The sequence below is a fragment of the Barbatula barbatula genome (assembly GCF_947034865.1).
Source record: "Barbatula barbatula genome assembly, chromosome: 20".
Classification (NCBI taxonomy): Eukaryota; Metazoa; Chordata; class Actinopteri; order Cypriniformes; family Nemacheilidae; genus Barbatula; species Barbatula barbatula.
Genome location: NC_136783.1, coordinates 2,542,039 through 2,567,669, shown reverse-complemented (window position 1 = coordinate 2,567,669; position 25,631 = coordinate 2,542,039). Strand labels below are relative to the sequence as shown.

The following is a 25,631-nucleotide window of genomic DNA, read 5'->3' as shown; positions in this document are numbered from 1 at the left end:
TTTTAATAAATGAATCTGATTACACCTCACAATGAACTTTACATCATATCTGCTGTTGTTTATGCTGCAGCACGCCTAAACTAAACTCTTTTACACAGTGTATCACTACCACCTGCAGCATGATTTGGGGTGTTTGAGATGGAGGGAGACAGATTTATTTCTGAACTGGGAATTCGGAATATGGCGCTTTCAGTCATTATGGTCAAGCAAATAATAGCTGGTTGTTAACAGCACAAAATAAGAGCACCAAACACCTGTTACTGCACGATTCATTTTACATGATATTTATAATAAACTCAAAGCAAGCGTGCGGTGGCATCAAATTCCTTTGCACAGTGTTTTGCGTCCACCATCTCTACTACAAACTAAAGCCGCTCTGTGAGTGAAGAGTGACGTTGCTTTCTGCCAATAGAAAATACTGCAATATTTGTTGTTATTTTTTATTCTCATTGGGTGGGCAAGGCAGACGTTTAGGTGGGCTCGGCCCACCCCTGCCCATGCCTTGAACTGGCTCTGCCTGCTACAGTGTTTCCAGCTAAATGTGTCATATGCATCATACATTCAGACAGGGTCCGTTGGGTGAGGCTTAAACTAGCCATAAGTGAACATTGTTGTACACTCATTGTGGCGATGCATCATGGTATTGAATAAGTGCGCTCAATAATTTCCGCTATCAATTTGGACACCACTAAAAATGGATGTCCCCTTAAATAGTGCAGTATATTAGGGAATAAAGGATTATTTTGGCCTTTGTGGTCATTCATGTTCCTGTTCAAGGGGTACTCAAGGGCACCATCGCCATAGTGAGGCATAGTGATGACACACCCACATACAAAACATGGACTCACAACTCAGCTGAGTGGTTATCAGCACACATTTAAGTTAAATTATTAAACAGACTATACATTCCTATATATAATAACAAACTTTAAAATTTTAATTCTATAAATCATAAAAGGACATCCGGAATTTGTAAGCTTTTGTGCCTCAGCAAACTCTGTTTGTGTGTTTCCCGTGTAAATGGTTAGCCAGTCATGTCAGGGATTATATCAAAAGAGTATAGACAGTGTGTGGACCATGTCTGTTCGCAGATTGCGCTTCCGCCTGGCGCTCTTTGAGGAGGACGGCCAGGCTCACGTTCTCACCTTACTTGCTCCCGGGTGCTGCAATGATAGCTACCCGCTGCTCCGAGTGGCATATCTGACAAATAGGTCACTTCACTTTCACTTTTAAAACATCCCGTACAGGTCTTAAAACTGTAAAGTTGTTTGTAAGGCCTGTGTGTAAAAAAGACTTAAATGTCCTAATCCAAACCAACCCCTAGTGTTTAAATGTGGCTTACTGTAGGTCCAGGTATATTTTTAGGACACCTGTATGCAGATATTTATTAGGTATTTATTAGATGTATGAATGCAAATTTACTGGTTGAAACAGAATGCAGGTAAAAGGTAAAACTACAAAAGGTCCCACACACGAAGGCCCATCTAAAAAAGCGTTTACAATTGCTTCTGAAAGATATAATGAGTTTACTGACAGCATACAGTATGTACATACCTTTGCACTTTGTCTCATATACTCTCTGTCTTGGGCAGAGAGTATATGGCCACTTGTCCCGCTCTCCAGGTTAGCCTTGGACCGTTATAAACTCAAGACTATGGCTTTCTTCATTCTACAGAACACACAGAAGATATTTTGATACACGTTGGTAACAGAAAACATCTCGGTTAACGACTGTTAATGTTGAAAGACAGTATGGTGCTTTTCTGAACCGAATCATCTCTGATTATAATTTGAAAAAAGACCAATGAACTTGGCATCCTCATGCCAATAAAGGATTGTGTTACCATTACTATTTAAAGATTACATTTAAAGACCCATGAGAAGCAGTGGGCCTAGTTGTCACTCGCACTTTACTACTTAAAGCGTCTGGAGCAAATAATGTGAATTGATTTGTTTAAGACCGTTGTTGTTGCTTGGAACATTCACTAATGAGAAAGAATATTCTTAATTTCATGAAGAATATAGTCTATTTTAACCTTTAGTAGTTTATAAATAATTTTGTGTTACAAGACAAGGCCAAAAATGAAGGCAACATAAAAAATAAGATAAATTAATTCAAATAAATATTCAGTTATCTATTTATTTGTCTATCTGTATCTTTCTAAAATGGATATGATATTCAAGATTGCCTGTGCATGTGTGCGTTTAAGAGAGAGAGATAGAGAGGGAGGGAGGGAGGGAGAAGGGACACACATCAACTGCTGTTGATTTAATCTACAAACTACACACCCTCAGAAACAAACTACACTGCTTTAATCCCTTATAATCAATGAACACACTGTTATACTGTTATTCCATTCTCATGTTTCTGCTTAAAATCTAGCCTATTCATTTTTTTAGATACAGTGTGCAAGTGTGTGTGTGTGTGTGTATATATATATATATATATACACTGTATATACTGTGTGTGCATGTGTGTGTGACAGATTGTCTATTTACATAGACGTTGTTTTATATTTTACTCTATATTTTATCTTTAACTTTGCACATCATTGTACTTTCACTTAAATGTTTTTACTTATTGTATGCTTTTTGTAATGTGTTTAATGCTTTGGCAATATTGTAAGAACTGGCAATTATGCCAATAAAGTGCCTTGAAATTGAATAATTGAGAGAGGGGAGAGGGAGAGAGAGAGAATCAATAATGAAATATCTGAATAAAAGGGATGTGCACTTGTGTTTAAGTTCCCGAAGCTGTTGTGCAGAGCCGAGAAAAGTCATAACAACAGATTCATACAACACCTGTAATTAAAGACAGGCTGACAAGGAAAAAGTTCAAGTGATAGGAAAAAAATATAGCTTTCTCAGAGTCAGAGAAGGAGTGAAAGCACTCGAGCACGGTTTTGGGGACAGAAGGTATGAATTCCTATTTTACGAACCCATCGCTTTCATGTCATTTCAGCGGTGGTCAGGACGTTATTCCCAACGTTGCCCTTAGCTCGACAAACTATGACCCGGTGCGACATTTCTCGTCCCATGGCGCCGCCGTGGCCCAGAACCGGATATACTCCAATCCGTTCTATTCAAATCATGAAAATGCTCTGTTCGGATCTGGACGAGCACCGTACGAGTTCGGATCGAATGTGTTCTACCAGGACAAGGATGTACTACCTAGTTGCAGACAAACCCTTGGACAAACACGGGATTACGCTTTAGATTACAAGACTGCGTCGCCAGAAACAAAAGGAGCCATTCAAATATATCCGTGGATGCAGCGAATGAATTCGCATAGTGGTGAGTATGAAGAATAGAGACGTGTGTGATTTTTTTATTCCATGTTTTATCACTCCATACACCATAAGCGAAACTCCATTAAAAGCTCTTTATCTTGGAAGGCAAAGGATCATGGTTTTTATCATCAACCAATATATATTCAATGATAGGGGAAAATATAACACCCGTCGTTAAAAGGGAGATGTATTTGTTTAATATTAATAATATAACATAAAACATGTCTGTAAAACTGTTTGTTTTACTGGATAGGTCAACTTGATTTCAACATGGTTGTAATATATGAAGTTTTGGATTTACCTAAATCGTTTATGAGCTTTTTTCTAATGTAATCTTAATAATATAGCCTATATGTTTTTTTCTAACAGGAGTTGGCTATGGGTCTGACAGACGGCGAGGTCGCCAGATCTATTCGCGATACCAAACTCTTGAACTCGAAAAGGAGTTCCATTATAATCGTTATTTAACAAGGCGCAGACGAATCGAAATTTCCAATGCGCTTTGTCTCACAGAACGCCAAATCAAAATTTGGTTTCAGAACCGACGCATGAAGTGGAAGAAGGAGAGCAATGTTACATCCACCCTCAATGAAAGTTGTCCAGCAGGCGCTGGCCAGGAAACGGACAAAGTAGAAGAAGAGGAAAACACCAAAGAAAATGAGAAAAACGGATGATTTGCACCCTATATAAAGGGTTTGGAGCATCAACATCTGAAACTATATTTTACTACACTGCAACTAGCCTACCTATCGAACTTGTAACCTGCCAAATAGCACTGAGAGCTAAACCCCACTAAAATGCATTAAACCGCAATTCCCAAAATTACACATATCGAAAAAAACATGTTTCTTTATTCTAGAGATAAGATAGAAACTGCAATAACGGTAGCTACTGTGATTATAGACATTCATTATTTGTGATATCAATATATAATATAAAATTCGAAATATTATACCACATCTGAGTTAAAAACTTGATGTGGCTTATTGGAATCTATACGTGTATTGCTATTTTTCATTGTCGTTTATTTGTAGTTGTTATCATTACTTGTAAATAATATACATTACAAATGTTTTGTAAATATATGGTATTGTTGTTTATGCTTAGTACTCCAACATCCTATTTTAACAGGTGTAATGTTACGAGCGACATGGAAAAAGTGTTGCAATAAATAGAATAAAATAGGAAATTGGAATAAAGAACGAAAACATACGCCAATACTGCTTTCCTGTCCATTATTACGTCTCACAAATTCTACTTGTTTTGTATGTTGCTGCTGTAACTGAAACATATTTGCAGAAAATTCAAAAATAATATTTAAATGGCGTTCTTCACAAATGATGCTTCGGTGCAGGCGTAAGATGAACAATCGTTTGGAAACACTTTGTTTTGTCCAAGTTATACATGTTGCATGTTCTTAAAATAGTAATAACAGTAAGTTCAGCATTATTAGTAATAAACCTAAAAAGAGAAACTCTAAACCGTATATATGGTAAATAATGTTCATTAATATTCGGTATATTAATAATACTATAACTTAAAATAAAGGCCAACACGAACGTTTGTTTACAAAGTGTAGCATTGTGTATTCGTTGTGATATAATAATCATAATAATTGAAGATACCTCATTAAAATGACAATTACTTCACATTGTTTATTTCATTGTGTTTAAAAACTATTAAAGGAATTACAAAACACTTTTAAGCGGAATAGCTTCACATTAACTCTGTTGATCCTTCCATTTCCTCGACTTCTTTCATTTTAGTCATTTTAAAGTCCTTTTGGGAAATTATGACGTAAATGTAATGACAAGACAACCAGTTTCTCGTAAAACTGTATGTATCCTAGTAATTGAATAATTTCGACAACATTCAAATATACAAAAACTCTGTTCTTTTGGCTACGTTATATACAATGTAAGATTGAATTTATGTGTGTAAAACGGTCTAGACTCTTTATAGATTCAGGCAAATCTCTTAAACAATTCAATCACCGCATAATGCCCTCGACGTGCGATTATTATCGAATTATTTAAATGTTACCATAAATTACCTTTTAGCCATCGAGGCCCTATTTTATTTATGCTGTATACACGCGGTGTATGTAAGATACGTATCCCAGACCGATCCGTGTCAAACTAGTGCGAGAGCAGATGCTTCGTATGTTTTCATACGGCTCTTGCGATAGTGGCAGTTGGCAAAGCATCGTTTAAAGTGAGTAGGGGGTCTAACCTTTATGTTACAGTACCAACACTTCCATTTCAGGGTGCAAATATTGACATCAATACTCTTAAAGAAAATATAGTTTCCACTAAAATATAAGAACAATCAATACATTAAATCATTAAATATAGATTTGGAAAAAAGAGTGGTAAATTAGTTCAAATAATACATACAATATATAAAGAATTGCCACTCATATGTTAAGAAAAAGATGCACTTAAATTATATTTTGTTTATTTGTTGCATTATATATTTTTGTTTCATAGGAGGGATTTTATAATTTAATAAATCTGTATTAAAGGCAGTTTAACAAAGGATAACCTCTTTTCTTCATTTTCATTTGCTTTCACTTTGTGCTCATTTGCGCTTAAACAATGACTTTTTTACTACGATTACTCTTTTAGAACAAAATTGAAGATAAAAATAAGATATTTGTTTCCAAAATACACTGATGCATTTAACTTTAAAATGTATATATATTACTGGGGAGAAGATTCATATATCAGCTTGTGTTCGCAATGATTTGTGCGATGGTTTTGAATACGCTTAAGTGATATTCTCTATGATATTGCTTTAAATGTATGTATTTGTCCGTTCAGGACATGTTTCTGTGTTGTGCACACAGTGCCTCCTTAAAATGAATGCATAATGTGCAGAACAGAACCTGTACATGATACTTTTTTACTTGCAGCTTTTTTTTACAGTGGATGGTTTCATGAATTCATTCACAGCGTGATACTCTATTCTTAAAGATTCTGGATGTTTTGCATTAACGTTTTTAACAGTTCTTACATTTTCTTCTCATGATTTATCTTAGGTCAAATTTAAGAATCAAAATTCCCAAAGCAAAAGTTGTCACAAATGTCATCTTAAATTAAGGATTTCTGAGCTTTCTTAAGTTGTCTTAAATCTCAAAAAGCACATATCCTATTTGGTTATTTCCCATGTGGGGCGTTTGAGCCAGAATGGTCATTTTGACTGTTTACTTTCCATGGAGGAGTTGTTATATTGATAGATAAGATAAGGTCATATGTCGTACTATCATTATTAAAAAAGGTGCTTATTTCATATATTTAAGGGCGCAGTTCATAACGACGATATATTTATACTTAATAGGCTAAAGGATATTGCCGCTGTCCGACAAAAATCTCCAATGTTGGTCACTTTACCATTGTTGCGAAAATCATTGCTATGGTCTCATTGCTATGAGGAATATTTCAGTTACAAAACAGTCTAATATTTTATAAATGTTTCAATCAAAATTATTTAATGGATTATGCCTGCTTTAGATATATGTGCTTATTCAACCATAAAGACACTTTCTATTTCTTCTTGAAAAATTAATTATATTTTGAATAAAATACATTTAGTGATTCTTTCAAAGCCGATTTTATACTGAATAAGTCAATGTTCATAGAGTAGGCAACGTCGGTCCTGGAGTGCCACTGTCCTGCAGATTTTAGCTACAACTCTAGCAGCGGGCCCAAAGGTCTAGTCACACACTTCAGTTTTCAAACAATCACAACCAGTACAAAACAGCAAGTGAGCACAAGGCTGCTGAGAGAAGTTATCATCATAGACCCCTTTACGGCAGACGTCACGCTTACGTCACGGCATTAGCTGGAGGCACAAGAAGGGAACCGTACATGTTAAAATGTAATCCGATTTAAAATAAAGCAAACAAAACGTGCCATCTAGCATTAGTAATGCGGCCGGTCAGGGGGATCTTTCTGTTGTATTTATGTTCAAAAAAGCATAGACCCTGTGTCTAGACCTGGCGGGAGTTTTTAATTCATTCAATTCAGCTCAATTCAAATCTATTTCTACAGCACACGGAAAATAAGACAAGAATAAGACATTTATATATACGCTACAGAAAATATGTTATTATTGGATATTGTCATATATTGACAGAACTAACTGATAACAATTGTCTGTGGTTTGTTAAAAAATGATCTAAATGTGTTATCTAAATTATAAGTGATCTAAATGTGTCTTAAAATCATGTTACAGTGGTAAGTCATTTGCAGCATGGCGTCGCTGTCCACCACTCCGTTCTACACTATGGTGTGTAATGAAAACAAAGGCAACCTACAACTTGAAGAGACATTAACTTAAATAACAATAACCCACCAATAAAAGCAGAGAAACAAAAAGGCGGGTCGCACTGTCCTGCACACTGAGTCTTAAATGGATAAGACTGGACCATAAATGAATATAGCCCTCTGGATGTATCAGGCTGAATTACTGCACATTCTGACACTTGCATGAGCATTCTTATCTGTAACAAAGGTTTTAAATAATGATATTGGACACTAATGAATTTCTTAAAGACTGTTGAGGAGGAGCTTGATCATTTCGTGTGTGTATAAAGGCAGCCACCTACCAGACATTTCTACCGGCATTCCAGTTCTCCACATCCACTGCTCCTCGATTATAATGCACCTTAGTTTATTGCGTTCTTTTGCTAAATGATTTTGGTTAAAAAATGTATTGTTAACACAACTTGTTTCCACAAAGGTGTCGTCCTTCAGGTGGATGCTAGGATGCTGCTATACTGTTTCTAACATGTTCTTAGATGTTGGCGTGTGGTTGCTTGGAGTTAACTTCCAAGTCTCCATAAGGCTCTAATTCCTCGGAATGGGTTGCTATCATTTCTGCTGAATAGAATTTCTGCTTAATTTAAATAATTAGGCTTTGGGGTGAGGGGTTTGCTAAAATGTATCTATAAGGGATAAACTCGAACTGTAAAATACAATTCTGTGTTGTTAGCAATCTTTTCTCCTCTGTCTTTTTTCATATATGTCCTGTTATCGTTCTCTCCACCTGAATTCTCAGCCGCAGCCCCGCATGGAGAATAATCAGGAATGATACCTCTGTTCTGCCATCCAGCTATTTGCATCTCTCCACTCAAATTCATTTGTCAATGATTCCCCCCCTGCGCTCCAATTGTCTCTTAATAACCCAAAGTTCTCATTAGTCATTGTATTGATGGCTCCGACAAGGATCCGCTATCCAACAGGAGCTAATGCACATGCTCGTTTGTCCAGCAATGGGGTCATCTTGAGGTCGCTACATCAAGACCACAGATGGATATCATATCTGTGGTAGAAGTGTTTATTACACAATCGTATTACGCAACAGTAAATCACTGAATAGTATTATTGGTGGCGTTTGTGAAGACACCTAATAATGCAGATGCCTTTTAAGATCCTGCACTGCATATGCATAAATGATGCCATTAGTCATAGTGTGTAGGCCTATAGGATAGGTGTGCTGTTACTCTTCTAAGCAACTAGACTTATGATTTTTGCTGCACTGGATTACAGACTGGTGTCTCCCATCATCTTAAAACTCTTCTCTGGTATGTTTTTTTTAATGTAATCTTTGAAATTATTTTTGTCGACAAAATGTATTATATTACTGAAGGTACCAAACAAGAGGTAGAATTTATTGACATTAGTCCATTCAACATTTGGGTCTTCCATCGACTTTTTGTCATGTTCATGAGTCTATATGACAAATAAATTATTTGCACTATAGGAGTTAAATTAATGTATTTGCCAGACACTTATACAAAGCAAATTACAGTGAATCTCAGCAATACTGGTTTTTCAGTTCAATTCAAATTTCATGCTGTTCAATTCAAATATATTTCTACCGCACAAGGAAAAATGATAAGAATAAGACATTTATGAAATATACAGAAAAGATGGTATTGTTGGATTTCAAAAATTGACAAAACTAACTGATAATAATAATAATTCTTGTTTTCTTGGAAAATGACCAATCATTTTGCTAAACAACACCCTTGTTCATCGGCTGGTGTCATGCCTTTTAAAACTGTTGAGACCTTAACAACAAGTTGAGACAGGTACCTGAGATCTTACATAAGAAACACCGGTACCCACAATGTTTTTATTTTCAGCTTTTCATCGTTCAGTCTGGAGGATCTCCATGGAAAATAAAATAAATCCGTGCTCTCTTGTCTCCTCTGAGGCTGGGACTCTAAACAGAACAGCTAGCATGCTTTGCTCAAACTTTTGCCATGGTGTCGGAACTAACACACATTGTTTCCGATTAAGGGGCGGTAGTATTATAATAAGAACCCTTACCTACGTCAGAAAGGGAGCGAAATCTCATCGGCTTGTTTTTGCAGATATAGGCTCACCAAAACAAGGTTACTGAGATGTAATTTTGTATGCTTTCTGAGTTTGCAAATGCGCCAGAGACCCGATTATAACACACAGATTTCCTGTAGCTCAGTGGTAAGAGCATGGTGTTAACAGCGCCAAGGTCATGGGTTCAATCCAAGGTGATTGCACGTACTCAGAAACAAAAGTGTATAGGATAATGTAAGTCGCTTTGGATAAAAGCGTCTGCCAAATGCATAAATGTACATTGGAAATTATGTGTGTAGATTTCTAAACCCAATTTGTGAGCTGTCAGGAACACATACAGTACATATTTGAATAATGGCAAAATAGAAAAAGCATCAACAAATGCATAACATAATATGCACATTCATAATGGCCAACAAAGACACATGTAAAAATACAAAAGAACAATCAGTGTCTCGTTGAATAGAGTACTGTACATAGCATCCTAACAATGGATATTGTAGAGTTCCAAAGCACTGCTGGGTGATAAGAATGTAAGAATTGTCATCTGGTGAGCAAACTCAAAAGTCCTAGTTCCTCCAGTCTAGCTCTGACTATGTTCCCCCAACCCTTATTTGCCAATGGATTTCTTGGGGATGGATGCATAATACCCTCCACTCGCACCTTGATACCAGCTTCTGCCAGAGCCCGCCGAGCTCGCTGTTCGGAAACTTTGCCCACTCCAATAACCAAGGATACACCCAACGCAGTGACAACCTGACAAAGAGCATCATCACAACAGGACAAAAGAGCGTCACGTTGCACAGCGGGCAGTTCGGGTGGTGTAAGGTTCTTGCCTGAATCATTCATGAAGATGAGAGGGCACAAGTTGTGCACAAAACAGTGGCGGAAAAAGTTGTGTGGCTCACCGCAAAGCTCTTGGAAAAATCCCCAAAAACGGGCTCCACTCACTTCACTCTGAGTACAGTCAAGGCCTGTGATTCGTCGTTTGGGATGCTCATCTGCTGGCCGTCCAACACTTCCAGTGATCTTCAACCAATTACGAACTGCTTTTACCTCACCAAATGGAACCTGGTAAATAAAGATTTTATTAGCCTTTAAATTGTCTTCACCAGCATCCAAAAAATGCATCACATCACAACAAAACAATCAGGAAACATTAGGAAAAGTCATTGGCTGGCTTTTATATACAGTATTTATGTTTACGTGTATTTTATATGTAATTTTATATAAACGCAGCATCAAGTATTATCTGCCATTTACAACAACAATAAATATTTAAAATGAAACAGGAAACTTTTCTGACCCCTGTTTGTGCCATGCCAAAAGGCCCTGGGTTCATGCCCAAGAAGAGAATACTCTGCCCTCCTCGACAGTAAGTGTCCACATAACACTGATGTGTGTCCCAGGCATACTCAAGCGGGTTGTATGTGTACCGCACAGGTTTTCCAAAGGACATCATCCGTAATCTTGCGTTCAATTCAAGTTCAACCTGCAGGAACCTAGAAGCCGTTGTTGAGCTACTAATACAGCTGTCAGTAGAAGGTCCAGGCAGACCTGGAGGATCTGTTCCCTGTGACTCCTCTGTCTGAGGTATATCTCCCTGTTCCAACCTATAAAAGGAGACATTTCATAATTGACTCATTATTCAATGCAAAGTCCAGCCAACAATATGTGTGAATAAGTCACCAACTATGTTGTGCTTTCTTGTTTACTATATTACAGGGATACAAATCAACTGTTATCCACACAAGTTGTAGAGACATTAAGATTCTTTAATGAACCTAACATGCATGGCTTTGGGCTGTGGGAGGAAACCGGATAATCCAGAATAAACCCACGCTGACACAGGTAGAACATGCAAACTCAATGTATTGAAAACTGTTAGTTACGTTTTGTCATAAGTGTCTATAAATGCTAAAAAGTTTTTACAAGGTCGGCACACCAAAGCTCCAAAAACCTCTTAATTTAATCGACTTTCACAAAACATACACAATAATTGTTATTCTCATCATCATTAGTAGTATTAAAACGATATATTGTTGCCTAGTAAGGAAAAAATGTTGGGGGCAGGTATACGAGAAGCCAGGTTGGTTCTGCAGTCTTTGGGCTACTTACCAGTTTATGTATCGTTACTGTAATATCTGACGTTGACAGTGACACACAAGTTCTTTTTTGTGAATTATAAACAAACACACACCCATTTACTGCAGCAACAGAACAAATAGAGATCATGTCAAAATGATTTTCAGTTTTTCTAAATGTACTATTATGCGTTTAGGTCAAATGACCATTCCTGTTTAATTTTCATTTCATTCATTGTTTCGTTGAGTTCAATTCATTTTTGTTTTGACCAAATCTCAAATCAAAATATTGTTTCAGTTTACATTTATGGAAAATGGAAACTATAGAAACTTGAAAAAAACTGAAAACAAACACTGGACTTTAAGGGCCACAATACATCTAGAAAGTTAATGCTGATTAAATGATATAGAAATAAAGAATGTAGAATGAATATAGAATATATATATTTTTACGCGACTGTATATCCGGTGTAAACAAGTCACCGCTACTGAATTTCTGCCTAATGCGCGTGCGAACTGCACGAGTAGCCTGTCATTAACGTTACACGGTTTGTGTCCTGGCTCAGTCTTCTACATTGCTTTAGCTGACTAGCTCACTCAGATAATTGCTAAATAAAATGGTTTCATTAGAGCGAATATCACAGTGCATTGGTGTAAACCCTAATAAACACACGTCTCCTTATTCAGGTTAAAGGATTTGTCTTTTACCTCTCACGATCAGGACGGGCTTCCATTCTTAGAGATCTGTTTTCCGGCAACAAAAGAACGAATAGATCGCGTGGCATTCTGTTATCTGTAGTTTCTCGTTACGTCGCGAGGCATTCTGGGATCTGTAGTTCCTGTGGTGTCTAACGTTCCTATTCATTTGCTAAACTTCATAACAAACATTGCACAACACATAGAAACATGTCCTGAACGTACAAATACATACATTTAAAGCAATATTATAGAGAATATCTCTTAAGCGTTTTCAAAACATCACACAAATCATTGCAATAAAATTACAACACCATCTGACTGATTTAGGTATGTACATTTTAAAGTTTAATGCATCAGTCTGGTGTATTTGAAGAACAATTATATTGTATACAATTTTGTTCTTAAAGTGTAAAAGTAGTAAAAGAGTCAATGAACATAGAGCACAAAAGTAAAAGCAAATAAAAATGAAGAATGTATAGTTACCCTTTGATAAACTGCATTTTATACAGATGTATTAACGATTATAAAATTCCTCCTATTATGAAACAAATATATATAATGCAATAAATTACACAATATAATTGAAGTGCATATTTTACCCTAGTTTGTAATATACACGGATCAGTTTTATAATTGAAATTCATAAAGCGTATATAATCACACAGATTTATACAAACAAAAGACGTGTTCTTGATAAGTATATGTGTGCTGATGTTTTATAAGAGACGCTGCATACATTGAGTTTGTGTGTTTGTGTGAGTGATTTAAAGGTGTAGCCTAAACATGCATGGATCGTGTTTATATGAGTGTTAATGTACAGTATATGCATGTATGTATTGAGTGTATATGTATACGCTAGTGTCTGTGTACCGTGTGTGTTAATGAAGTGTAAATGCATAAGCAAGTTATTCACAAGTCTATATGCATGCATTAATAACACAAGATGTATTGGTATGGATTTCATATTAGCATGCACGTGTTTCACATGTATTTGCTTGAACATCCGATAGTATACCCATAGATGTGAGTAATGTATATAAGTGTATGCGTTTTACATAGGAAGAGTTTATTTCCAAAATGAGATAACACGAATTTTGATAGAATTATTTTTAATTCCAATTAATCTCAATCAAACTGCAGTTGTTTTGTTCTAACCAACACAATAAAACACAATGAAACCATAATAAAACACATTATTTTAGGGAAAAAATAAAAACAGAGTTATGTCATTTTGGAAACATACTGTATGTTATTATACGGCCCCATATATTGTACTTTAGGTCTAAAAAATAACTTTATTTTCCGTGTGAACTTCCGTGTGAGTACATCAGATTAACTGAAAAAGCTGAAAACCACCCCAGTTTAATTTCCCATCAAGTTTACTCAAACCCTAAATGTACAGTATTTTTTAAGTTATTACATACAGTACATAAAGATCGACACCTTTCTCTATATAGACATAGTATCTGGATACAAACAGTCTAAATAAATGATCACAAGAGCCTGAAACCCATGTTTCATACACGAGCCTGCTGTGTTTTGAGGTAGTGTGTAAAACTTTAGTTTATACATGTAAACATTGAGTGTTTGTTATGCACTGCTCAGTAATGACTATGACACACTCTATATGACTCACAGTCGCATGTTTCCACTTCTTAACACATTACCATTAGAAGGGCACGTTATTGAGCCAGATAGCTTCTCAATCTAATTTGGCAACAATAAACTTGCTTAATGACTTTAAGTGTCACATTTTCAATGTAAACAAGCACACACATAAATTCTTATTATTATGCTGTGTTAGAAGAGATTCAAAGGTAATTGTCATGAATCAATAGTGTGCTTAACCAAACCAGATCTAATAGAGATTCTCCCTTTTGTATTGCATAAAGCATTGTTTCCGTTGTTTTCTCACATTCTTTTTTATTATTTTACACTTTCATAACGAAAACACAGACAACAATAAACAACTCATATATTGCCAGAAATGTCAGTCTGAGACATAATAAAGACAGAAACAAGTCATGTGTCATTGCTGTAGATATTATGTTATACATATATTACATAAATGGTTGTAAACGCATTTAAACACAGTGCATGTGTTTAAAAACATTCCTGTTTACAGTTGTATCTTTTTATTATTTATGATTACAACTAAAATTGATAATTGCCGGTAATTTGTTGTATTAAAATTAAAATGTTTCCCTGTTAAATTCAAATGTCAAGCAGTATCTTCATCGAAAGTATTTACATGATTTACATTTGCAGACATAATGTTGTACAATTTACATATTTTTTTTATTCAAAAGCAATTGTGATAATCTACATCTGTATAATCTTCAACAACTCAGTTTGATTGTGAAGGCTGTAAAGTTTGTTAAACTGGTACAATACAAAGAGGAAAACAATGCATATTACCATGATGTCACTCAAGACTCAAATTAGTCAAATTGCTTATAGCGTCACCTTGTGGTTCTTAGTGAGCAAGGACTGGAACAGGACCAGGCATTTTATTCATGAATCTAAATTGTATTAAAGCTAATTTCATTACACTGCCATAAAGCCAATTAGATATTAAAAAATGATAATGCAATTCATGTTACATTTAACATTTGTAATGATGATGCACTCCATTTGTTTTATAGTGTTTTAAAATGTCCTGATTAATATCATTACAAGAAAATCATCAAAGGTCCACAAAAGATTACAGTAACATCAAATAATTGACATGAATTATAAAACAGTCGTTCTAAACAGTCTAACAGCATAAATAAATATGAACTTTCAAGCATATGATACATGTGCTAAGATCGAGCTTTGGAAAGGTATTGAGCTTTGGAAAGGTACCAATTAGTCTAGAAATGTGTGATAATATGTGTAAACCACTCAGAGATTCTATATTTTTTAATTAATTAATAATAAAATTCACTTTTGTTGTTTTTACGAAACTAAAACCACAAAAGTTATTTAATCTTCAATTAAAAACTAATCATATCTAAAGAATTGATAGAGTCTTAAAAATACAATCAGCCTTTATCAGTTGCAAGAACAGTGGTAGGCTACTCTTCCAAGAAATGTCATGTGCAATTTCAACAAGCATTTACCTTAGGCTCGAAGCAGCTTCGTAAATGAAATGTAATAAAATAAATAAAGCTAAATAAGACAGAGTTCAAATAAAATGAATGGCTACATTTTAAAAGTAATGTAAAGTATGTCATATATTGAAAAAGGCAAATCAATATATTTTGTTCATAAAATATAGCGAACTATCAAGTTAATGTTACAACATTGATGTATTGTGATGGATAGTTTATAATGTATTGTCTGATAGTTTGACTCCATGCATAATGTTCCTAAATTCCTGTTTAAATAAAATAAATAAATAACCACATGATTCATGAACAAAGAAAATATTGAGACTTTGTTAAGAGATGAAACGTATTCCTATACCAAAGTCAGATGCAATTATGTACATATTATGTAAAACAGTAGAAATATATATGGATGATTTTTTAACTTGTATAATGTACTTTATGACATGTCTTTAAAAATTTACATATATTCAGTCTGTTTGGCTGGGCTGCAAAATTGGGTTGTTCAATTTGAATGATTTTGTTTGATGAGTGTGCCTTAAAAGCAGTAAATTAAATGGTGTAATAGATAAATGAGTAAAGAATATAAGGGGGGACCCACATGCATTAGTTGGTGGTTTTATAAATTTGTCAGGTAAGTAGGCCTATTCAAAGTGCTTGTGTTTGATAAAACAACAGAGTGATGTGCTGTATGGGTTATAGGGTCTATAATGTACAGTTAAGCATTCAGTTTTGGGAAGCTTAAGTCAAGTCAAGTCAGCTTTATTTATATAGCGCTTTTTACAATTTTCATTGTTACAAAGCAGCTGTACAAGAAAAAATGACTATAAGTAAAACATAAAAGGTTATGGAATTCAAAACACAGGTCAAATATCAGACACACAATAAATTCCTATATGCAGTGTTAATTAAATAAGACTACCAAATTCTAGCAGCCCCCCCGGCCAGGCAAAACAGTGCAAAACAGTATGCAAACAGCTTATGATGTGCCGTACATTAAATGAAGATTTGTACCTGCAATGTATTCTTCTTATGAGCACATGGCTTCTCAGTAATATTCGTTCTGTCAGAACTTACCATGTAACACACAATTTTTTTCTAATATACTTTCTGCCAGGATGTGTTAGAGAAATGGTGGATTAAGTATGAAATGCCATCTCAAAAAGTTAGAATATCATGGACAAGTTCTTTGTCTTTAGTAATTTAATTACTATTATATTCTAGATTCATTGCATTCAAAGTGAATTATTTCAATATTTTTTGTTATAACTCTGATGGCTAGATTTACAGTTATAAAAATCCAGTTGGCGTCTAAAGTAATAAACATTTTAGGAAATGGGCTACAATTGTCACACTCCTAGAACCAAGCCACTCCTGAAACAGAAACAATGTCAGATACGTCTACCCTGGGCTAATATAACGCCTAGATCTTTTACTGTATTTATTAGAGTAACAGGACAGCCTCAATTTGCAGGTTATAATCTGAAATATTCTGTTTACGTGTTTTACCAGGAGATTTTAGAGTTCTTTATGCTTCAGTCTGCTGACAAGCATTTTGGAGATGCAGATTTTCTTTTGTAACAGGACATAGCATGTGCCCACAGTGCCAAAACTACTTCTAACTTGTTTGCTGACCAAGATATTACCGTGTTTGATTGGCCAGCCAACTCATCTGACCTGAACCCCATTGTATTGTTGTATTGTCAAGAGGAAGTTTAGAAACGTCCGATCAAACAATACAGCCGAGCTGAAGGCCGCTATCAGAGCAACCTGGGCTTCAATAACGCCTCAGCAATGCCACAGACTGATCGCCTCCATGCACTGAATTAAAGCAGTCATTTGTGTGCAAGGATCCCAAACCTAGTATTGAATAATTTAACATACGTAGGAGATTTTGAACATTTCTGTTTTGTAAATGTTGTGGTTCATCTTTGAGGATAATATTCACATTGTTTGAGAAACTGGATTTTTATATTTTTTTGTTACCATCAGAATACAAAAACTCATGAATAATTTCACTTAGTGTGTAATGAATCTAGAATATAAGACATTTTGCTTAAAATGACAAAAGAAAAAGAACTTGTCCATGATATTTAGGGCCCGAGCACGAAAGAGCAAGCCACCGGCTTGCTCTGCAGTGCAGAGCCCTATTGTTTCTGTGTTGTTTATTATTATTCTTCTTCCGAATCCGCTTTGATCGATAATTTGAAGGCCTAAACATGCTCTAAAACTCACAATACGAAGCATGCGCATCAGACGTTGCAGAACTTGGCGTTTGAAATGGGTTTTAAAACTAGGCGTGGCAAAATGGCTCTCTAGCGCCACCTAGAACTGCCCAGACCGCTACGCAACACTTACATGCACCAAACTTGGTGGACACATGTAACACCCTGGATCATGAAGAAAAGCCTCTTGGAGCATATCCCTAAACCGAACAGGAAATCCGTAATTTTAAATTTTCTGTGTAATTTTGCAATATTTAGAAAATTCATGCTGTCGTACTTTGACGAACTCCTCCTAGAGTTTTTATCCGATCGACATCATATTTGTGTCAATCTCTTCTTAAGGCCTTTGCGACGCTAAATTGCGGAGATCTAGAGTTTTCATGGGGAATCGTGACCCTGGCGGCCTCCCAAAGTTTGGCGTTTTTTCATGAACAGGAAGTTGATGTAACTCAGGCATTCAATGTCCCACAGGCCACAGACTTCACACATTTGAACAAAGTCCTGGCCTGAATACATCTACATGGCATCTACATCTACATCTCCATTCATATACAGTTATAGCGCCACCTGCAGGAATCAGGAAATGGCATGTTTTATACAGTTTTTAAATGCTCATAGAGATTCAAACAGGAAGTTGATGTAACTCAGTCATTGAATGTCCTACAGGCCACAGACTTCATACATTTGTTCAAAGTCCTGGCCTGAATACATCTATATGGTAATATTCCAATAGTTATAGCGCCACCAGCTGGCAACAGGAATTATGACACGTAAAAATAAATAACAAATACTACTGTAATTCGCCAGCATTAATTGTATCACCATTATTTTCTTTTTTTCTCTACATGGCAATATCCAGATACAGTTATAGCGCCACCTGCAGGAAACAGGAAATGGCATGTTTTTAACTGCTCGTACAGATTCAAACAGGTCAGCCTCATATTTGAACAGTATAGCCAGTGTGATCTTCACACCTTTGTGATGGTACATTGAAATCTCCTGACTTTCCTTTGAGGGGCGTGTCCGTGGTGGCCTGACAAAGTTTGATGTTTCGCCATGAAACATGAAGCTACAGTAACTCAAGGACACGATATCCGACCGGCCTCACACTTCACGTGTTCTACGAGAGTCCTGTCCTGAACGCATATCCACGTCAGTGTTCACCAAAAGTCATAGCGCCACCAGCTGGCAATAGGAAATATTGCAGGAAACATTAAGCTACAGTAACTCAGGCACACAATATCCATCCGGCCTCACACTTCACATGTTTGATAATAGTCCTGGCCTGAACACATATCCATGTCAGTAGACCTTTAGTAATAGCGCCACCAGCTGGCAATAGGAAATATGGCACAGAAAAATCTATAATGTAACTCCCTGTATGCAAGTTGCATACCTTTCACTGTTCCTCATGCCGACGGTTGTGGTTGAACATGGTTGCGGTGCATGCCCGAGGGCCCGCACATCGCTGCTCGCAGCTTTAATCACATTTTATAATTGTAACCACTAGGTGCCTACAAACGTCTGGGTTTTCGACTACGAGGGTTTTCAAACTGGAGTCCTGGGACCCTTCAAAAGGTTCTATGCGGTCTCCAGAAAACAAAGCAAAAACCTGGTTCTACTTGGCCCGTGTGAGTTCTGTTCCCCTGGAGATGCATGTGCCGCTCTACTTGATTCTGGTGCAGCACGGCGCCTGCGTTTTCAGTTCAATGAAATCAATCAATAACCAATGAAACAGCATGCAGTCAACAGGCATCTAACAAGAAATAAACAGAGCACTGATGTGATTAAGATCTTGCTCTCGTTCCCCAGACACACATCATTTCAATGCAAATCAAATTACTGACAGAAGTCTTGATTGTAAAGAACATTGCTTGAAATCTCAGTGTGTGGTTATTTTATGAACACCTTTATGAGCAATGTTATGTAACAGACCATAATAAATGTAACTTTTTCATAATATGAACTGGAGCGGAACAGATGAGATAAAAGTGGCTGCCACGAGAAAACTGAAGGTAAACCAGCGAGTGCTTGAAGAAAGAGAGAGAGATGTATTCACACCTTCATTCTAGAGTTTCTTCTTGATTAAACTACTAACAGATATAGAATGAAATAAAACAAAGTAACGTTTGTTGATGTTAGATATTTGAAAACACGTGAAAGATTTCATACAATGCTCATGTGAATATACTGTGTTGTCTTATACTTGGTGAATCACACGCACAGTTGACATGTTTCTGTATGAAACACAGAGCCCATGAGCAGCAAAGTCAGAGCAACACATGAGAAGAATGAAGATACAGACACATCAACACAACTACTGTTCATTTTATAAAGTCTAACTTCAGTAAAGTTCATGTAGAATTTTCAGTACACTTACAAGTATACTCATATCAATGTACTAGAAGCATACCTACTTGTAGGTACTATTTAAATCTCGCTTGGGACTAAATTATCCCCCTTTTTATCATTTAAAGTACTGCATCACACAACTAGTTTCAAGCTAGTTTTGTAGCTTATATATTGCAAGCAAACTGGACAGTTTTCTTTAAGTGAACGTAACGTCATTCAGTTTACTGTTTATTAGTATTGTATTCTAGACCACATAAAGTAAGACAAAGACAAAACCACAAGCCATGAAGAGGCTGAGACCAAGACCAGCACTCATCCGAATGAGCCACATAACCCTAAACAGTTATAACTACTAATAAAAGTCAGAGTGGTGATTCATTGTGCAGATTCTTTTGTGTAGGGATTTTGCTTTGGTTACTTTGAGTTAATAATAAACACTTAAAGAAGAGGAAATGAATGATCCGACAATATCCTACAGCTGTGGTCTTGAAATAAAAATAAATAAAATCCTCTAAGTCTGAGAACAAGACAAGACTGAGACCAAATGCAGTCGAGACCGCCAAAACGTTATTTATTTATTTTTGTACTTTAATACCTAAATAAATGTTCATCTTGAAATATAGCTCTAATTAAGAGCTTGTTGTGACTCTTGAGAACAACACTCAAGACTCGATGTGTTTTTTCTACCCCCGATCTTCTGATCATCATTAACATGTTCGCACGCGTCTAAATACCTCCAGATCTGTGTAATAATAGTGACATCTTGTGGTGAATTTTGAAAGTTGAAGAAAGACGCGAGACTTGCGATGATATGATAACAGGATTGAACACACAACCCGAAGAAACATCGAATGCTCTTAAAATCACCACCGTAAAGCTCAATTCGAATTTCGTACTTAAATCATAATAATCTTCGAATTATATTCGAATTCTAAAAACGTGCTTTCTTTTAGACTAAAAAAGTAGGCTACTCGTTTGTCTCCTAAGCCCACTAGAGGACGCACCACAATGCGCAATATGAACCAAATCAAGAACAAATTTATTTTTATTCAAATTAACTTTACATAAAATAAATTACTTTGATTAATGCATAACGTTTAAACAAACGTTCATGGATACATATAATGTCCTATATTTGCACGCAAAGAAACTGAGGTAATAAAAGTGCATCAAAGTGATAGTTCACCCATAAATGAAAATGAAATGTCATCTTTTGAGTTGAGTTGTTCCAAAATCTGTATACATTTCTTTGTTCTGATGAAAACAGAGAAAGATATTTGGAAGAATGTTTATAACCAAACAGATGTTGCTTCCCATTGACTCCAATAGTAGGAAACAATACTTTAAATGTGTAGTACAATGCTGGATAAAAGCTTCTGCCAAATGCATAAATGTAAATGTTGATCTTTTTTTGGTTCTGTTGAACAAATTGAATAATGTAGGACAGCGAACAGTTCTGTGGCACTTTTAACAACCATTGTTTTTTATATAGTAGTCAATGGGGGGCAAAATCTGTCTGGTAATGTGCAATCTTCCAAATATATTTCTATGTGTCGATCAGAACAAAGAAATGTTACACACCTTGGAGTTGTTCCAAATCTGTATAATGTTCATTTTCCTTTTTGGATGAATTATCCCTTTAAGATAAGCAGAAGTGCAAGCCTTCAGATATAATTTGCAAATGTTTTCATCCAAAGTACAAACACTTAAAAAAAGACTAGGCCTATGTAAAACGGTATCTTTCATAAGGGTTGGAAAGGGTTTTTCTGTCCACGGGTAGTGAAGATTCTCGTTCTTAATATTTTTCTTCAAAACCCTGATGGCTTCTGCACTGCTCTAGGTCTGACTGTACACTGTGTAACAGGTCACCGAGGGCACGTTGCGCAGCCTTTTTCTTGCCCCTGATTGTTTTACCGGCTCAGCATGCTTAGCTTTTGACTGAGGCCAATGCCTTCTGTTTTAGACACGGAGAAACTTTTTCATGCATTTATGAACAAATAAATTATAGTAATTCGTTGTTGGGGGATCTCCTGCAACGCTTCTGAATAAACTCCAACTGGTTAAAAATTCAACAGCCAGAGTGCTCACAAGATTAAAGAAATTTGACCTTATGAGCCCAATTCTATTATCACTGCACTGGCTGCCAGTTAAGTTTCGAATAGACTTCAAAATCCTCCTAATAACTTACACTCACTGGCCACTTTATTAGGTACACCTGTCCAACTGGTCGTTAACGCACATTTCTGATCAGCCAATCACATGGCAGCAACTCAATGCATTTAGGCATGTAGAGATGGTCAAGACTAGCGGCAGAATGGGGAAGAAAGGTGATTTTAGTGACTTTGAACGTGGCATGGTTGTTGGTGCCAGACGGGCTGGTCTTAGTATTTCAGAAACTGCTAATCTACTGTGATTTTCACGCACAACCATAGGGTTTACTGAGAATGGCCACAAAAAGAGGAAATATCCAGAGAGCGGCAGTTATGTGGGTGCAAATGCCTTGTTGATGCCAGAGGAGAATGGCCAGACTGGTTCGAGCTGATAGAAAGGCAACAGTATCTGAAATAATCACTCGTTACAACCGAGGTATGCAGAAGAGCATCTCTGAACGCACAACAGGCGGATGGGCTACAGCAGCAGAAGATCACACTGGGTGCCACTCCTGACAGCTAAGAACAGGAAACTGAGGTTACAATTTGCACGGGCTCACCAAATTTGGACAATAGTAGATTGGAAAAACGTTGCCTGGTCTGATGAGTCTCGATTTCTGCTGCGACATTCGGATGGTAGAGTCCGAATTTGGCGTCAACAACATGAAAGCATAGATTTACCCTTGCATCAATGGTTCAGGCTGGTAGTGGTGGTTGTGGTGGTGGTGGTGTAATGGTGTAATGGTGTGGTGGATATTTTCTTGGCACACTTTGGGCCCATTAGTACCAATTGAGCATTGTCAACGCCACAGCCTACCTGAGTATTGTTGCTGACCATGTCCATCCCTTTATGACCACAGTGTACCCATCTTCTGATGGCTACTTCCAGCGGGATAAAATCTGCAGCAACCGTGTGATGCTATAATGTCAATATGGTCCAACCCGGTACTAGTAAGGTGTACCTAATAAAGTGGCCAGTGAGTGTATGCAACATTGAATGGTCTAGCACCTCAGTATCTCTGTAAACACTGCGGTCGCAGAACTCTGGTCTGTTAATAGCTCCCAGAATATACAAATCTTCTGAAGGTGGTCGACCTTTCAGACACACTCCATCAGTTTAAAACTAGACTAACAACTCATCTCTTTAATATACTGTAGCTTTCACCTAACTCACTGATAATACTCTTAACTCACCGTAAGCAGCCTATGCCTCAATATAGTTTGCTTGTCGTAACCGAACACAAACACACATCCATCATAATGTGTCACTTTCTTACACTTTCTTCTCTAATATCAGTTTTTGCTTTTCATGTCAGGTCATCTTTATTTATATAGCGCTTTTTACAATTTACATTGTGACAAAGCAGCTGTACATGAAACATATCGACAATAAGCAAAACATTTAGTGTTATAAAAGTAAAAAAAACAAAAAAGGTGAAAATACAAAAGACACAAACACATCCACATACAAACCACTCAACACACACAATATGCACATGTACTAACACACACACGCACACGCACACGCACACGCACACACACACGCACACGCACACACACACACACACACACACACACAGTGGTCACTGAGAATCACACATTTAAGATAAAAGAGAAGCACATGTCAAATATTAAAAAGACTATAATGCAATGTTAAGTAAAACTTTAAAATTCTAAAGCAGACCCCAGGCAGGCAAATCGGGCAAAACTTTATGCAAACGATGGCAAGGAACCCAAAGCTCCAATGGAGAAAAAAAACTTTCCCAGGCCCAACCAGGGGATTCCAGTTCCCTTCTGGCAAAAGCTCCAAGCTCCGGTTCAGGCCTGTTGCTCTTCCCAGTTCAGCCAAACTCTTATGATGATGGGAAGTCCACCTGATGGCAACTGTAGCCACAACCTAGGATCCTGAGGGCAACAGAAGTCTTCGGTCCAAGCTCCGGTTGTGTCCTGAGGGGTTTTGCACAAAAGTAGAATTAAGAAAGCCAGGTGTATATAGTTTGGATAAATGCACGTTCACGGCATTCTTAAGAAGATCACGAAATCGATCAAAGAATCACTGATGCAGAAATGGACAAAACCTGTGCGGCATACTTTTCGCCTAATGAGCAACAGCTTCTTACGGAAACGTATGAAGAAGTGAAACATATAATATGTAAAAAAGAATACAGCTGCTGTGATAAAACAAAGAGAGAATGCATGGCAAACAATAGCGGACCGATTGAATGCGTAAGTAGTGCAAATAACCAGTGCTCCACTGAAACCCTCATAATTACAATTCAAGGAGTTACTTGTCATTTTCAAAAATAATTGTATACTTAAATGTGACCAGTGGACATGCATTTAACATAAAGAATAATTGCAAACACTTACCCACTATGGGCATCTAATTGATCTATTTAGTTTCTTTTATGTCTATAATCTTTTTACTCTTATCTATTTGTAATCTTTTTTTGCTCTTTTTATACATCTAATCTATTTTATAATTTGTATCTATCCATTCCTCTTAAAGAACAAACATGTCTGGCCAAAAAAGGACTTGGCAGCAAGTCAAGATTAAATACAAGAATATTTTGCAGGCTGGTAAGTGACTTGTTTGCAAAGAACATAGGTGGCATGTTGGCTGACATTTTCTTGTCTGATTTTAGCAATAAAAAAAAAGTCACAACTCTTTCATGCCTGAATGCTCGTCTGAGTATTAAAACTTCCTCATCAACTACATCATTCAACAAAGGGCAAGCCATTGTGAATCGGAGAAACACAAATATTTAGTCTATATATACTACATATTGACCTCGTTACGGACTTAATTGAAACCACATTTGCTACTTCATGAGCCATTGTCTCATTATTATCTCATGAGCCATTGTCTCCATTATCTCATCAACTGCTATAATATATTGATATTTTTTCTCATTCAACAGTACATTTCTACTCTATACTTGCATATACATAGTCATTCTATTTCTCATATAGTATAGTATAGTTCTTTTGCACTGTGTTGGCATTCATTGCGACAGCAAAGTAATAATTGCTCAAAAAATCTGCTTTCCTCACTGGGTGTATGACAATAAACGCTTTAAATCTCGAATAATATATATATATATATATATATATATATTCATCAAACCTCTGACAGTGAAATGAACAGCAGTTTTCAATAATAACTAAAATAACAGTACGCATACTTATATGAATGATTGTATATCTAGTATTTTAGAAGTGACTAAAACACATTAATATCTAGTAGGATATAGGGAGGAACTAGCCGATAAATCACTAGGATTAATTTTAGCCTGGTTGTTAGCCTGCTCCGGAGCAGGCTAGCTGCAAAGTGTAAATCTCCATAGTAATTTAAAGTAGATTAATTTAGCCACCCTTCATGCAACTGAGTAAGG

At 36.4% G+C, this 25,631-nt stretch overlaps 2 protein-coding genes across 2 annotated transcripts; one reads left to right on the top strand and one right to left on the bottom strand.

Annotated features, from left to right (window-relative positions):
* Positions 1–2,918: 2,918 nt before the first annotated feature.
* Positions 2,919–3,964, top strand: hoxc6b (homeobox C6b; the record flags this gene model as incomplete). The annotated part of the gene is made up of 2 exons (XM_079483744.1): positions 2,919–3,294; positions 3,660–3,964. 2 exons carry the CDS (start codon positions 2,919–2,921, stop codon positions 3,962–3,964), a joined length of 681 nt encoding a protein of 226 aa, XP_079339870.1.
* Positions 3,965–8,615: 4,651 nt separating this feature from the next.
* Positions 8,616–12,479, bottom strand: LOC306909239 (single-strand selective monofunctional uracil DNA glycosylase-like). The gene is made up of 3 exons (XM_079482740.1): positions 12,427–12,479; positions 10,941–11,247; positions 8,616–10,705 (listed from the first exon to the last, which is right to left on the bottom strand). The coding sequence occupies exons 1-3, from the start codon at positions 12,450–12,452 to the stop codon at positions 10,178–10,180; spliced, it is 861 nt and encodes a 286-aa protein (XP_079338866.1). The 5' UTR covers positions 12,453–12,479; the 3' UTR covers positions 8,616–10,177.
* Positions 12,480–25,631: the final 13,152 nt, after the last annotated feature.